Below are 16,469 nucleotides of genomic sequence, written 5' to 3'. Positions count from 1 at the left end.
AGGGACATGAAGACTGCCCTCAGCTCTCTGACGTTCTGAGACAAGGCAGCTTCCTCTGGCTTCCATAACCCCTGGAGCATGATGTCTGTTGTGTAGGCTCCCCAGCCCCGAGGGCTGGCATCGGTAGTTAGGATGACTTCGTCTGAGCGTACCCAGGGAACCCCCTTTTCCAGATTTTTTCTCTGGGTCCACCAACTTAGGGAACGTACTGTCTGTGGAGAGAGAACACATAGAGAGTCTAAGGAGTCTGTAGATCTATCCCATTGAGAGAGGATCTGTGTCTGCAGTGTTCTGGAATGATACTGGGCCCAGGGGACTGCGGGAATGCAAGAGGTCATTAGACCTAGAACTGACATGGCCTCTCTGACTGTAGTGCTCTGACTGTACATGAGGTGTTCTATTTTAGTCAGTAACTGGGTCACTTTACTAGCAGGTAGGAAACATTTCTGAACCCGGGAATCTAGGAGAATTCCTAAGAATTGGCAGGTGTGAGAAGGGGTCTTGACTGATTTCTCCTCATTTATTTCCCATCCTAATTTCTTAAAAATGACTTCCGCCTGTGTGATCTGAGATTGTAAGATCTCCGGAGAATCAGCCACCAGGAGAAAATCATCTAAGTATGGAACAATGATGATATCCTGTTCCCTTACATGTGCCATCACCTCTGCCATAACTTTTGTGAATATTCTGGGGGCCTGTGAAATACCGAAAGGCATGGCCCTGTATTGTAAGTGGAGGAAGGAGCCCTTGAACCACACCGCAACCCTGAGGAATCTCTGGTGTTCTGGGTGAACTGGAATGTGATAGTACGCATCCCTGAGGTCAAGGGTCGCCATGGAGCAATCTCTAGAAAGATTCAGAATGGCTGAAGATATAGTTTCCATTCTGAATTTTTCATAGGTAAGGAACTTGTTAAGGGGCTTTAAATTAATTATGGTACGAAAGGTACCATTTGGCTTCCTGACCAGGAAGAGAGTGGAGTAGAAGCCTGCTCCCCTCTCTTCCGCTGGTACAGCGACCAATACCTGTTTATCCAGGAGAGACTGCACCTCAAGTTCCATGGCCTGTTGACGCTCTGGATCCCGGAATTGAGTGGTGACAAATCTACTGCCTGGAGGGGACACAAACGAAATTTTTAAACCATCCTTTATTGTGTTCAAAATATTCTTACTGGATGATATTTTATCCCACTCCTGGCTATATAGCGAAAGGCGACCACCCACCGGGGCCTGGCGTCATTGGGGATTGGGTTTTTTGGCAGAATCAGCAGCATTGAACAACAGCCCTCTACCCCTTCTAGAGGTCCTCCATTCCCTTCTACCTGAAGGTCCTCCCCGCTGACCACCCCTACCTCTGCCCCTATAATTACTTTTGGGAGGCTGGGGTACCACTGGAAAGCCCTTCTTTCTATCTGAAGCTTTCTCAAGGACTGCATCAAGGGTGGAACCAAAGAGAAATTCCCCCTCACAGGGTACGGCACATAGTTTTGCCTTTGAAGTAATGTCCCCTTTCCAGTCCCTTAGCCAAACTGTACGCCTTGCAGAGTTGGATAAGGCAGCAAATTTGGCATTTAGTTTTCTCAAAGCATCATAAATATTGTGAGGGTACCAAGTTAGCCCCTGTCATACCGGTTGAGTCTCAGAAGGGGTCTCAGGATTATCTGCGCGCTCTTCCATTGGAAGTAGATGTGTCTGCAGAGTTTGCACGGAGCGTGCTGAATGCAGAGATTGGCAGCCGGGAACGTGCTGAAAATGCAGAGTGCACAGCTAGAAGCCTGCTGAAATACCTGCTCAGCGTGGACGCCACCTCGATGACTGCTGGGCTCCCCTTTTTAAATCCGGCGCCAAGGAATGGCTGGCTCCTCCCCTCCGCCGCGCGCCAGCACACCCTCTCCGGATCGTGCCAGGATAGGCTCACCTGACAGGCCCCAAGCCTGTGGCCCGGAAGAGCACGGCCCCGCCGGAACCCCTCCCCGGAAGCAGTCAGAGCGTCCCCGGACGTCAGACGCACGTGACGTCACCACGTCGACGCGCGCGTCCCGCAACCCGGAAGTGCTAGGACCGCCTGCTTACCGGAGGACGCGTGGCCGCTGACCGGAGAGCCAGGGAGGATCCGGAGGTCGTCCATCTGACAGGTGCTGGGGAGAGAGCCAGTCTTGGCAGCTGCTTCGTTAGAAGACTTACGCCGCCGGGGATGTCGGCAGTAAGGTAGGTAAGCCGGTTGCCCCATTCCCCTCTTCCTATGATGGATCCTTTGGAGAGGTGGGAGAACCACCTCCTGCCTCCTGCTCCAAAGGACAGGAAACAGAACTGGCGATGAAGGGGCGGTCTCTTCTTTTATGGATCCAGTGAACTGTTTCCTGTCCAGAGGAGCGGGAGGTGGACCTCTCCATGGGTGCCGTCATAGGGCGAGAGGGAAAGACTAACTGCTCAGTGCCTGTCTATATTGGTCACAAGTCCTTTTGTGACAATCCCATCTTACATGGATGACAGGGCTGAGCCTCCCCTGAATTATGTAAATATGCACAGGACTTAGAATGATATATGGACAGGCCATTGAAGCATTAGTATCCCTCTTGCATGGCCTGCCTGGACTATTATACATAATATAGGGTGACTTAATATGGCGGTTTTTCTTCAGGAGCCACCCCTTGGCTGGGGCTTTCCCGGATGGGATATCTGGCTAGTCCTGTGTCTTGGGACTCTCAAATTAGCCTCTATGGGCTCATATTTGATTATTCATGTTTTCCAGGGAGCAATGCACCTAAGATTTCACTGTATTGAGCGCTTTAACTAGAAGCTGGCAGTGTTATCTTTGGCTGATCTCCCTGAGATCAGTGATCTGTTTCTATTATACATAATATCAGCACAGGAAGAAGACAGTATCACTAAGCTGGTTGGGAGAGCCACAACATAAAAAAAATAAACTGTACTGTTTGGTAAATAGTCATGTAGTGAGGCCTAGGGTAATAATCCTGTGGAAATTAAATTAATCAGTAATCCAATTAAATGAAAAAAATTAAAACCAAGACTTAAATATTCCTATAGAATATAAAACCTTTGCTAAAATATTCCTATAGCTAAATCTATCCCACTACATGCAGGAAAAATATGGAATCACACTTTCATCTTCTCAATTGTTTGTGGTGCAAGACAGATAAGAATCAAACATTTCCCAAAAAAAACAAAAAAAGAAAAATACTGAATGTTAGGTATTTGTCACACTTTTCAGCATTTTAACAATGTTTGTATAACAATGCAGTCCTTATTACCTGGGGTGCCTTCTGAAGTTTTAATCCCCATTCTGCAACAGTATTGCGCAATGCCATAGTCAGCAATCTTGGCAATAACTGCAGAGTTTGGATATAAAGTGAACAGCAAAACATTGTGGGGTTTTAAATCTCGATAAATGATCATTGATGAATGTAGACACCTATGACAAAAATAAAGCATTAACTGAACTATGTGAACAAGAATTATAACCCAGACACAAATTCAGACCGTGAAGGAAACAATAGAACAATCTGTATTAAACTTGCATAAAAAATTGCTATATTTGCTAGATTTTATACAATAAAAAAAAGTTTAGCTCATTGTAGGGAACCAATCAGCATGATTGGGCTTATATGGTTCCCAGTAGCCCAGTATACAGTAGATCTACTTTGCAGCCTGCGGAGCATACCAGCCGTAGCTTTACAAAGCAAAAAGAAGTGTGCTCTTCAGGAATGATTGACAGGCAGAGAGACCCATTAGTTGCCTCTCGGCCTGTCAATCATCCCTGCACTGCACCCGACAGGCAGACAGCCATGAGTTGTCACGGGCAGCTACCCGCCCAGATGACTACTTGCCGCCCCACTCCCTGCCTCGCGTGGCACAATAAAACTTCTTTTTCTGCTTTGTATAGCTACTGCTGCAGCCATGACTAGTATGTTCCGTAAGCTGCAGAGTAGCTTCTAAAGCTCAGTTTCATTTAAGTGAATGGAGCTGAATTGCAATATCCCACACAACCTAAGGACAGAGGTGGTGATGTTTTTACAAAAAGGTAGCTGTGCTTTTTCTTATCCTGAAAAACCCCTTTGAGTAAATACTTCCCTATGACATAATAGCGTTATTGATTTTTTTTTCCTGTATTCCTATATAGCTCTGAGTTTTGCCATTTATGTTATGCTTACTAGAAATGTACGACTAAAGAGCAAGCTGGGTGTTACCATTTAAAGGCTGATCCCAGCACTGTCTGGTACTGTCAGCTTTGATACCTTCTAACTGGTAACAAACAGTAAATGGTTGTCAATTTAGTAATATCTATACACACACAGGATAAGTAATACTGGATGACCTACTATGTGAAAGTTATGTAGCTGATCATGCAACTGAACCAAAAATAATACTTGCGGGGTTTTTTTTGTAGACAAATGTAAGCTGAATACTACTAGGAAATATGAAACATACACAAAATGCTTCACTTGTGGTATGTTTTTTTTTATATATTGTATGTTTCTTGGGTCAGTGGCATTTTTTTTCAAAATGCAGAAATCTCTACAGCAAGTTGATTTTGATTTCATGCAGTTTGTGGTGTTTTTATTCCATAGCAATTCAATGTTTTTTTTCCCTGCTTAAAAATGGCTAATTGTGTCATTTTTTTTTACATCCTTAAAGAACAAATGAACTGCATGATTTGTAATGTGAAAAACACCAAAAAAGAAATACCAGAAATGATTACCAAAAATGGTATTCACATAAGCACAGTAAGTATCAGTTTCCTTGCCCCCTCACTTCAGAAGAAGCAGGATTTTTGTCCATTATGCTCTATAGAGAGGGGAGGGGTCGAGGAGGGGTGAATAAGCACTGAGAAAAGGAGAACTTCAAAAGACTACATCCTGCAATCTTCTCTCACCAAGATCCCAGGTAAGCACTGACCTTTCTGACTTCTGAATCCAGCGTTTTATGCGCCCAGACAGTCTACAAACTGTACAGCTGCTTCTCTGCTCTCCCATCCCCCTTCTATAGGTTATAATGGACTCAACAAACCCATTTTCACTTTACTCCTCTGTAATGTGGTTGGCTTTGCCTGATAATGAACAGATAAGGGGGGGGGGGGCGCTGCAAAACAGCTTTTTGAGAAATAGGCTTTTTTGCCTAAAAAACCTATTACAGAATTTTCTAAAATCACTTGTACAATTGATTTCTGCAAAAAAAAAAAAAAAACACTTTCAAATATACAAAATATAACTTTTTGTTTTACCTTAGCCCATCAGCAACATGAAGAGCTATTCTGTGCTGCAGACTTCGAGTCAGGCTACTACTGTCTTGCTGAAGCAAGTGATCTAGAGAACCCTTTGGAGCAAGTTCCATCACTAGCATTCTAGGTCGGACACCAGCTGCAAGTAAACACACTAGGCTGGGATGATGGAGATGACTAAGTACTGCCAATTCCTGTAAAAGTAGTAAAAAATATACATATATATATATATATATATATATATATATATATATATATATATAAAACAGATCAAGTAGATTTGAGTGTGTGTTTTTTAAAATTGGTTTCAAACAACAATAAGCAAATGTAGAATTCAATGGATATTTCCATGTAGTGATGGAAAAATTATTTTCAGAGGTCACAAAACACCATCCAAACTGGAATCTGCGCAGCATGTGGTCTGTGAACTAGCTATTCTAAGAAAAATACTTCATAGCACCTATGCTATTTCATGCCACATGTTTAGGAGTATGCATGCATTCAGTGAGAAGCAGTGAGTTCTATAGATGGAATTATGGAGACTTGATTCTCTATCCCTAGAGATTAGATGACATTGCTTTTCAACAGCGCTTGGATGAGACAATAATTCCATGCAAACATAGTGGCTGAGCTTTATCAAATTTCTTTAGTTTTTACATGTCATAACTTGGAGCAATCTTTGGTGCATATTGAGGCACACAGGAGCATCTTCATTTATTATGTGTTTTAGACCCTCTTTTCACCTTATTTAGCATGGCGTCACTGAGGAGGTGTGACTTTACATGCAAAAGGGAATGGCCTAAAATGTGACACATTGTGCAAAGATGTGCCATCCTCTCAACCTCAAGTTCACATAGACAGGCCTAAGACTAGAACTAAAATAGTCTAACGGTACTATTACACGGAACGATAATCGGCCGAATCAGCTAGATTCGGCCGATTAGGCCAATTATCGCTCCATGTAATAAATGCAACATCGACTGATCGTTGATATAGGTTTGGACCTATTTTCGTCGGGCGCCGACCGCGCACCGCTACGTGTAATAGCGATAATACCTGTAAACGAGCAGCGATCTGCTAAATTGTCGCTCGTTTACTGGACTTATTACACGGCCTGATAATCGTTAAACAAGGGCTGCAGGGACATCGTTACCGATGTCCTTGCAGCCCTTGCCTGACGATATACATTACCTAACCAAGCTCCAGGGCTGCTGCTGCGGTCTTCTTCTCCCCGGGTCCCGCGCGCTCTAGCTTCAGAGTGGCTAGTCAGCTGACAGGCCGCTGGACAATCACAGTCAGCTGACAGGCCACTCTGAAGTTAGAGTGCGTGGGACCGGTGGAGAAGAAGACCGCAGCAGCAGCCCTGGAACGTGGATAGGTCTTGTATATAGTTAAGCAAGGGCTGCAAGGACATCGGTAACTATGTCCCTGCAGCCCTTGTTTAACGATTATCAGTCTGTGTACTAAGTCCAGTAAACGAGCGACGATCTAGCAGATCGCTGCTCGTTTACAGGTATTATCGAGCCCCCATCGGCCCGTGTAATACCACCCTAAGGCTGCACCAAATTTATCAAATCTAGCAATAGTTTGCACAATCTTAAACCAAGTTTATAAATCCAGTGTACTGTATTCTTGAACATAATCATTAGAATAACTCATTGAACTGGACTATATCCTATATTACAGGATGTACACCAGACAGGACATTGGGCTGAAGACAAAAGAGCAGACAATTTGCATTAAGAAGCAGCAGGAAAGGATGAAAAACCACATAAAAAGTGGCAAATTAACTGTATATGTTCATTTATTTGAATAGGTTTTATTTTCACTTGGTACAAATGTAATACCTACTGCATCATTATTACATTAAGATTGCATAAGTAATGTATTAAATGTATAGCTTGTTGAATATGTACTTTAAGAGAAAATGGTTATGATGACAGATAGGTTAAGTAGATTGCTTACCTGTCTTAAAAGTCTTGGGGAAGTATGTTTGTTGAAAATTTTCACTGCTACATCTTTACCTTTATACACAGCTCTATAGACTGATCCAAAGCCACCATCACCTACAAAACATGATTATATACGAAGAATACATAAAACTGTGTTAAATGCCGACTATTATGTCTAAACTACCTGTTGATATGTACAGTACTCTCCAGTGAAGGATTTTGGGAAACATTTACTAAGAAGACTAATGTGTGTGACTCTTCTAATGAGGATTGGTGTATATTTTGGTCCAATATTTTTTGACTGATTTATTAAAATCTAGCACTGCCATAGCAAATGTATCTGAGTAAAAAGGCGCAAAAATCGTGCAATCGTGCAAGCATATTCACCTGATACTGACTTTTTAAAAAGTCTCAAGTAATAAATTGGCTGCGAATCCCTGATTATGTGAACTTTTGGGTCAATACTCAACACAAAATCAAAGTGGGGCCTCCATCGTTTATATGCATACTATTTATTAAACAACACTGTTATACCATATCACCAAAACAACAAATATTATATTTATGTAGTGATTAAAAGGGTTTTCAGGTCACACAGAAAATAACCTAGCAATATTGTGTGGCTATTAGGGAGCAAATGGGAGTGTGGCTAAGACCATGTTCAGAAGGCACTCCGAATGAGAATGTAGAAACACAGCCTTATTGTTTTAATGCAAGGGAAGGCAGTAAGGGAAAATTTCCATTTGCCCTGAATACCCCTTGAAATATAACTTCTATACTGTTTCCGAACCTTAACCCCTTCCTGCATAATCACGTACTGGCACGTCCAATTTAAAGCGCAACTATAAAATATTTTGACCATTCAGTTTTAGTTAGCTTAGGTCATGATAAGACTTTTTGCAATATACATTAATAACCTAAAATGAACTGTTTTTTAAATACATAAGGCTGACTATGCCCTTACAGCTCTGTCTGGCTCTAACTTATTTCTGCATTCCTGCTGGACACGCCCCCTCACTGCAGATCCGTCCTGAGTGTACGGACTCTGACAGAAGGATCAGATTACAGCCCTGACACACACATAAACAAAACCTCCCCCCCCTCCTCCCCTCACCTCCTAGCAGCACGTTCTCCCCCCTCCCCTCACAGAGGTGACTAAGCAGAGCTGAGGGTGTTGTGTGTGAGGAGCAGCGCAGGGGAAGAGCTGGATGGAGGGACAAGTACTCAGTGCTTCAACAAGGAGGCACATCCCAGCCATGACCCAGCCAATGTACTGCATGAGGGAGAGTGGGTGAGTCACTGAGGGGAGGACTACAAGTCCCAGGACAACACAGCTTGTAGTCCTTCCATAGTACATATAACATTCACTATCAGATGTCTGTAGCAGGTGCCCCCACCTCCATGGCTGACATTATCCTACAGTGTAATGAGAGCAGATGACTGTATCTAATCCCACTGTGTGTGATACCATCTGCTGGGGCTGTATCTAATCCTGCTATGTGTGATACATCTGCTGAGGTGCTGGTCAGTGACTGGAGGGAGCCAGCCAGGGAGATGAGGGATAGGCCACGCCCACATTCAGTCAGCCAGAAGAAAAATTCATTTATTCCTCTGAGCCAAACAACTGGGGATATCTCAGCGAGCGTACATGCTATCAACGCAGTTTAGGGCTCTTTTTAAAAGGTAACACGGGGGCTTTTTATTTGAGGAATTTCATTTTTCGGCTACTGAAATTATAGTTGCGCTTTAAACATGCCTTGCTGCATATGGACGTGCCAGTACGTCTCTGCTTTGATCTGTCATTGTAACAAATTGTACAGTGACAGATTGGTAACTGCTACTGTCAGAGCTCACTGGCAGAGCCTGCTCACGGACACAGGACCAATCAGCACTGTCCCATGTCAGCGATCGCTGTGATTGGTCAGTGAAACTCAAGCACATGCGCAGATGCACAGATGGCGCTGTTTACTTTTTCAGAGAAGCTCATTACTTTGTTACTTCTTCTCTGAGACAGTTACTGTGTGGATCTGTGTGCGACAGGAGAGAGGAACACAAAAAAAACACTTCTGATCACCCCCAACACAGTGCGATCTCCCCCCCTGCTTGCCTGGTCCTCTGCTTCCTGGTGCAGACAGTCCTGCTGTGTGGCAGCACAATCAAATTCAAGCAAAATCTGTGCTGAAAATGCTCAAGGGTGCTCCTTCCCTTCTGAGCCTTGCCGAGTGCCTAAACAGTATATTAGGTCTACATATGGGGTGTTCTTTTATTCGGGAGAAATTTGTTTATACATTATGTGGTGCTTTTATCTATTTATTTTTATTGAAAGGGCTGCTTCTTAAAAAAAAAAACAAGCTCAGTTAATAAGAAAAAATGTCATATTTCACTTTATTGCCTAATTTTAATTTTTTTCTTTAAATACTTGTAGGATCTAAACACTCATTATGCTTATAGATGAATTCCCTAAGATGTGTAGTTTTTTTAACATGGGGTCTTCTGAGAGTTGTTTCTTAGATTTTGGCACTTTTGTGCCATTGCAAACCCTATATGGTTCCTGAAAATCGCTGTAATAAAAGCAAGCCCTCAAAATCCATATGGTTATCCTCTATTTCTGAGGCCTTTCTGTGACACAGGAATCCCACTAAGGCCACATATGGGATATTTTTAAAAACTGCATGAATGGAGTAATGAATATTTAGTTGAATTATTCAATTAATACCTGCAATTTTATTTAAAAAAAGGATGATAAATTGAATATTGCACAAAATATTGTAATTTTCAAATTGTCCTTTCATTTTATATTTGTATCTGTGACCCTAACCAAACAGTTAATGAATGTTACAAATATTTTTTTTTATTCTTTGAGGGGTGCAGTTTTTAAAATGGGGTGATATGTTGGGGTTTCTAACAAAGTTCTTTTAAATCTATTTCAGAACTGCACTGGTCCTTAATAAAACAGATTTTGGAAACTTTCCTCAAAACTTTTAAATTTGCTGCTAACCCTCTAAGCTCTCTCACACCTTACAAAAGTAAAAAAAAAAAAAAAAGACCATCGCCAATGACGCCAACATAAAGTAGATAAATTGGTAATGTGAATTAAAAAAAATAAAACCGTTTGTTACAAGCACAGAATTAAGAATTTTGATAAATGCAAATTTTTCATTTTTGAAAAAAAAAATTTTTTTATTTTTTCACAATGATAGGTTAAGTTTATCAACAAAATTTTACTATTATAAAATACAATATGTCACAAAAAACAGTCTCAAAATCGCTTAGATATGTTGAAGCATCACAGAGCTATAACCACATAAAGCAAGACTGGTCAAATTTGAAAATTAGGCTCTGGTCCTTAAGGTCTAAATTAGCCTGGTCCTGAAGGGGTTAAAGAACAAACGTCATTATAGAAACAGCAAGGTTACTTAAAATGCCATTGTAAAGCCTAATGTTCTGGGTCCTATTCTTTTAAAGCTGGGTTCACACTATGTATATTTGAGGCTGTATTTGTGAGGCTGTATAGCAACCAAAACCAGGAGTGGATTGAAAACACAGAAAGGATCTGTTCACATAATGTTGTAATTGAGTGGATGGCCATCATTTAATGGCAAATATTTGCTGTTATTTTAAAACAACGGCTGTGGTATTGAAATAATGGCCGTTATTTACTGTTATATGGCGGCCATCCACTCAATTTCAACTTTCTGTGTTTTCAATCCACTCCTGGTTTTGGTTGCTATGAGGACCTGACATGAGGACCAAATACAGCCTCAAATATACATAGTGTGAACCCAGCCTTAATATGTTTGTAAGTGACATAGGAGAAGGTTTGGTAGGTAAAGTTTGTCTGTTTGCTGACAACACAAAATTGTGCAATAGGGTTGATATTCCTGGAGGTGTCAGTAATATGGAAAATGATTTAGCTTTGCTAGATAAGTGGTCCAAACAGTGGAAATTGAAGTTCAACGTTACCAAATGTAAAATAATGCACTTGGGGAGGAGGCATCCTCTATCCGAGTATCACATCGGCAGTACTGTGTTGGAAAAGACTTCAGAAGAGAAGGATTTAGGGGTAGTAAAATCTGACAGCCTTAAAATGAGTCACCAGTGCAACCAGGCGGTGGGGAAAGGAAATCGTATGCTGGGCTGTATAGCTAGAGGTATAACCAGTAGGAAGAGGGAGATTGTGATCCCACTGTATAGAGCTCTGGTGAGGCCACATCTGGAATACTGTGTCCAGTTCTGGAGACCTCACCTAAAAAAGGACATTGATAAAATAGAACGGGTCCAAAGACGGGCTACAAAAATGGTGGAGGGTGTGAGGCATAAACCATATCAGGAAAGACTTAAGGATTTGAATCTGTATAGTCTGGAGGAAAGAAGGGAAAGGGGGGACATGATTGAAACCTTTAAGTATGTTAAAGGAATAAATAAGGTTCAAGAGGGGAGTGTTTTTAGTAAAAAACTGAGCTCAAGAACAAGAGGACACAGTGAGAGGTTAGTTGGGGGAAAGATCAGAAGCAACATGAGAAAATATTTTTTCACTGAAAGAGTAGTAGATACCTGGAACAAACTTCCAGCAGAGGTAGTTGGTAAATCTACAATAACAGAATTTAAACACGCCTGGGATAAACATATATCTATCCTAAGATGATAAGAAAGAAAATACTAAAAGGGCAGACTAGATGGACCCAGTAGTCTTTTTCTGCCGACAATCTTTTATGTTTCTAAATAGTACCACCACTTTATGACCTCTGAAATTAAATATTAAAGTAATAATATTATCATTACTATTACTATTCCTGAATAAAAACTACTACGTTAAAGATCTCTATTACCCCTATACAGTGACCACCATTCAATAAAAATACACACCTGAGATAAGCAGTAGAAATCATACATACACACAGATGGGAATTGGGCTTTACACACATTATTTTGGTCTGATTTTACTTTTTGATGGCCCAAAAATGGCTGGTTTTGTTTTTTTAGGTGATTAACATTTAGTAAAAGTTTACCATATAAAATTAAGTGCATGGTCCTCTATTTGGGATCCTAACGGTTGAAAAGCAACATATCCTGGCAATTTGTACAGTATTGCAATAATCAGTTATTCAAGGTCAGAGATAAACATTTATTTTCTCATTTATCACTGATCTTTACATTACATGGTTAATAATTGTTATGTGGTTTCTCACATACAGGTGGATAACCACAATTCTGAAACAGTGTAAGAAGGACTTATCGGGGATGTATAGTGCCGTTCTTTTCTACAATACTGGACATTGGGCAAGGGGGGACAATGCTGCTCTCCAGGCACTGCAGCTGTTACGGCAACCATCCATCTGGCAAGTATTGTACACGTGTCTTATTTTACATGTGCTTGATGGCTGCCGGGCATCACATGGTTTCCTTCAGCAGCTGTGCAGCAGCATATCCTTATGTCCCTCATCACATCAGCAATAGAGAGGCACTACATTACCACTATAATACCGCATTACCTCATTAATATTATGAGAGAATAAAAACTATTATTATAAAAAAAAATATATATAATTGTTTAGATTATTACAAACATATATTACAAACAGTACATACTATGGGAAGAATTTATCATGTGCAGTACATGTACCAGTAGCCCTATTTATGTGGCATTTGCATAATTTACAAAAGTTGCACGTGGCATAATAAATTTGGGTAAATTAACACAAAGTTGCTCTGAAAATTTACAAATAAGGCTGTAGAGAGCTGATGTACACTTATTATACACATATAGTTATGGCAAATCAGGAAAGTTTACTTTATAATTCAGATAATATAAGATTTCATACTGCTGCACACATTTTTTGATCCAATGTCAAACCAAAAAAAACTCGAAAATTTCTGCGCAATAAAATAATGAAGCAAAAATCTTTGACTTTTTGACACAGAAAAACAGGATTACACTACGATATGTGTGTATATATATATATATATATATATATATATATATATATATATATACACACACACACACACACACAGTAAGATAGCTATGCACTTACACATATAGAAACACACATGCATATAGAAACATGCCCCTCATGCCTGATTTAATGAAAGGCACATGCCTCTCCGTAAATATGGCAAATTTTATGTCAATTTTTTCTATACTAGCTCTGAGCTGGTGTATATTTTCACCATGATTTATTCGTATATGCCACCCCCTCTGCCTGCCCAGTAGATTTAAACTTTTTGCTGATGTACACTGGATGCAGGAATGATGAATCCCCCTATAATTGTATAATATACACAACAAACACAGTATGCAAATCACACATACATAGCACATCACATTAAACATACATTTCCACATTGTACACTTTACACCTACAGTATCCCAGCAGATTTCACTAGTTCCGCAGCTTCTCAGGCTTCTGGCTCCCTGGCATCCCTCTCAGCCAATCAGTGCGCTGTCCTGCTACAGCCACTGATTGGCTGAGAGGGACCCCAGGGAGCCAGGAGTCGGAGAAGCAGGCAGCAGCGTGGACAGGTAATGTATTACCCTGGCAGCTTGTGGGTTAAGTGGGCAGGGGCTACATTATCACAGCAGAATGAAAATCTGCTGCACAAATGCAGAGCCATAGGGAAGAACACTACAGGAGTATGAAAACACTGAAATACAGTATACTTTTTTTTTAATCCAGCTGAGAGGAGGTGAGTAGGAAACTGAAAGGGGTAGTGCGGCGCTAAGAAATTATTCACAAAATAACACACATTACAAAGTTATACAACTTTGTAATGTACGTTATGTATTTGAATCGCCCCCTTTCCCGTGTCCCCCCCCCCCCCCCCCCACGTAGACCCGGAAGTCTAGTGTACCATACATACCTGACACGCGTCGTCCCCAATCTTCTGTCAACGACGTAATCTTCAAGAGGCCGGCCGAATCGCTGCAGCCGTACCTGATGCTGCGGACGCGCGTCATCAGCTGCTGAGCCGCAATTGGCTGAGCAGTTATGCTGAGGGCTGCCGGCATCAGGGACGGCTGCAGCGATTCGGCCGCCCACCCGAAGATTACATCGTTGACAGAAGATCGGGGGCGGGGACGACGCACGTCAGGTATGTATGATAACTACACTTCCAGGTCCACGTGCGGGGGTGGGGGAACACGGGGAAGGGGGCGATTCACATACATAACATACATTACAAAGTTGTATAACTTTGCAATGTGTGTTATTTTGTGAATAATTTCTTAGCGCTGCACTACCCCTTGAATCTTTCACCCCAATGCAGGAAAAGGTGCCAGAAGTGGCAGTGTTTTGAGTGCATGGAGAACTGCTTTAGCAGCAATAATAATAGGTATACATCAATCTGAACATAGTTGTTGCTATGGTTCTTTATAGAAGAACAGAAAGTTGGAAATCATGATATTTAACCCCTTCACGTCAGTAATCTGTATATATACGTTCCTACTGCACATACCCCATGCAGTAGGAATGTATATATACGTTCCTGACTTCAGGCGCTGACTGATGAGTGTGGGACCGCTGCAGTGAGAGCGGTCCCGCACACATCAGTGTGTCCGGGGCTGAAGATAATGAGAGGCAGCTGCAATCCCACGTTCGCAGCATTTAAGGTACTCAGTTACATGACAAGCTTATGTCACTGAGTGATTGGGACCCCGCAGCCATGCTGTGAGGGTCCCGATCGCTTGTACCGATGGGCAGGGGTAAGTCACTTACCTCAATCCTGTCGAATCGGTCATCCATGCATAGAGTTTGCTCTTAGGCAGGCTCTATGCATAGATGGCATAGCATAGATCAGTACATGCAATCTAATGATTGTATGTTTTACTGTAAAATAAAACTATTAAAAAAAAAACTTTATACCCCCTCCCAGTAAAAGTTTAAAATACCTCCTTGCCCATTATAACACTGAAAATATTTAAAACAAATTAATAAATAAACATATTGTATATCGTAGCGTGCGGAATTGTCCGATCTATTAACATATTACATTACTGTTCCTGCAAGGTGAATGACGTAAACGGGAAAAAAAAAAAAAGCACCAAGATTGCAGATTTTTTTAAAATTATATATCAGAAATTTTTTTATAAAAAGCGATCAAAACTTTTCTGTTACACCAATATGATACTAACAAAAACTAGAGATCATGTTGCAAAAAATGACACCCCAACCAGCCCTGTAGGTGGAAAAATAAAAGAGCTATGGCTCTTAGAAAATGGGGACCAGCATTGTATTAATTTGACCCGGACATCCGTGCATCAATGGGCTCTGTTTCGAAGGGGTTAAATATTTAAATATTAAATCATGATATACATACCGAGTAAATATTCAGGAGTCTGTTCAAATTCTAGTTCCTCATTACTTAGCATTATATTTCTCGGCAGATCAGCAAGAACAATATCAGGAGCAATTTGGGAAATGGGAATTGTAGATCTTGGATCTTCTGGACTCACTAACAAGTCCCCTGTTTGACAAATGTGCAATGGAAAATATTAACAAGTAAGGATATTTCAAGCATTACAAGCCTAGTCTTGGCTACTTTAAGTTCCTTAAATTCAAGCATGAAAGCATACATGAGAAGGAAAAGTTAACTGACCAAAAGCCAGGAACTGAATAAAAGAGTGTTGTGACTGGAAACAAAAGAATAAATGGGTGACCTAAATATAGAGGATATTGGAGATTGAAGATTTGATAGGTTGGTTGATCAAAGTCATGAGCAAAAACGTGAATAAATAGTACAAATAGCAATAGCAAAAATAAAGCAAACATGAAGCTTACCTTCTTCAGCTTTCACCAGCAGATCAGACAGCAGAATTTTCTTGTGCTCCTGACCATCATCAAAGCTGTAAAGCACCCACTTTTTCAACAAAGTTTCTCCTTCAGCAGAAATATCAGTTTCCAACAATCCAGGAAACCATTCCTCCATTAGTGAATCAATATGATCCACAACCTGTCCCAGCAGAATGCAGCCTAAATTGAAAATTACAATGAGTGAAGATATCATTAGCTCAATTAGTAGTGCATACCTATGTACAGGGAACAATCTGGCTCTGTTCACACTAGTATTATCTATACAGAGTTCTGTTTTTACAGCACACGTGAAGATATCCTTGCCCAAAAACTATAACTTTGTCAGGTGCTTAGTCCTTTAGTTTAAGTTTTTCCCATAATATTTATAATAGTTCTACCAGGTTTGTATGCTATTTCATTAAAAGATATATAAAAAGCTAGGGCTCAGTCTACACTAGTGTCATGGTTTCTGTTTATAAAGGTAATTTTA

The 16,469-nt window shown here is 40.9% G+C and overlaps 1 protein-coding gene across 1 annotated transcript in view; it reads right to left on the bottom strand.

Annotated features, from left to right (window-relative positions):
- The window catches only part of LRRK2 (leucine rich repeat kinase 2), a 150,975-nt gene that overhangs the window by 31,318 nt on the left and 103,188 nt on the right, over positions 1–16,469 (bottom strand). Inside the window, exons 38-42 of the mRNA XM_069977268.1 lie at positions 15,968–16,159; positions 15,507–15,653; positions 7,204–7,304; positions 5,242–5,432; positions 3,272–3,432 (exon numbers count right to left, since the gene is read on the bottom strand). Of these exons, the coding sequence (XP_069833369.1) occupies positions 3,272–3,432; positions 5,242–5,432; positions 7,204–7,304; positions 15,507–15,653; positions 15,968–16,159 (792 nt within the window). The remainder of the gene's footprint in view (positions 1–3,271; positions 3,433–5,241; positions 5,433–7,203; positions 7,305–15,506; positions 15,654–15,967; positions 16,160–16,469) is intronic.

This window comes from Dendropsophus ebraccatus, chromosome 1 (genome assembly GCF_027789765.1).
Source record: "Dendropsophus ebraccatus isolate aDenEbr1 chromosome 1, aDenEbr1.pat, whole genome shotgun sequence".
In the NCBI taxonomy this organism is placed as follows: domain Eukaryota; kingdom Metazoa; phylum Chordata; class Amphibia; order Anura; family Hylidae; genus Dendropsophus; species Dendropsophus ebraccatus.
The sequence above is the reverse complement of the archived record's forward strand: the minus strand, read 5'-3'. Positions and strand labels throughout refer to the sequence as shown.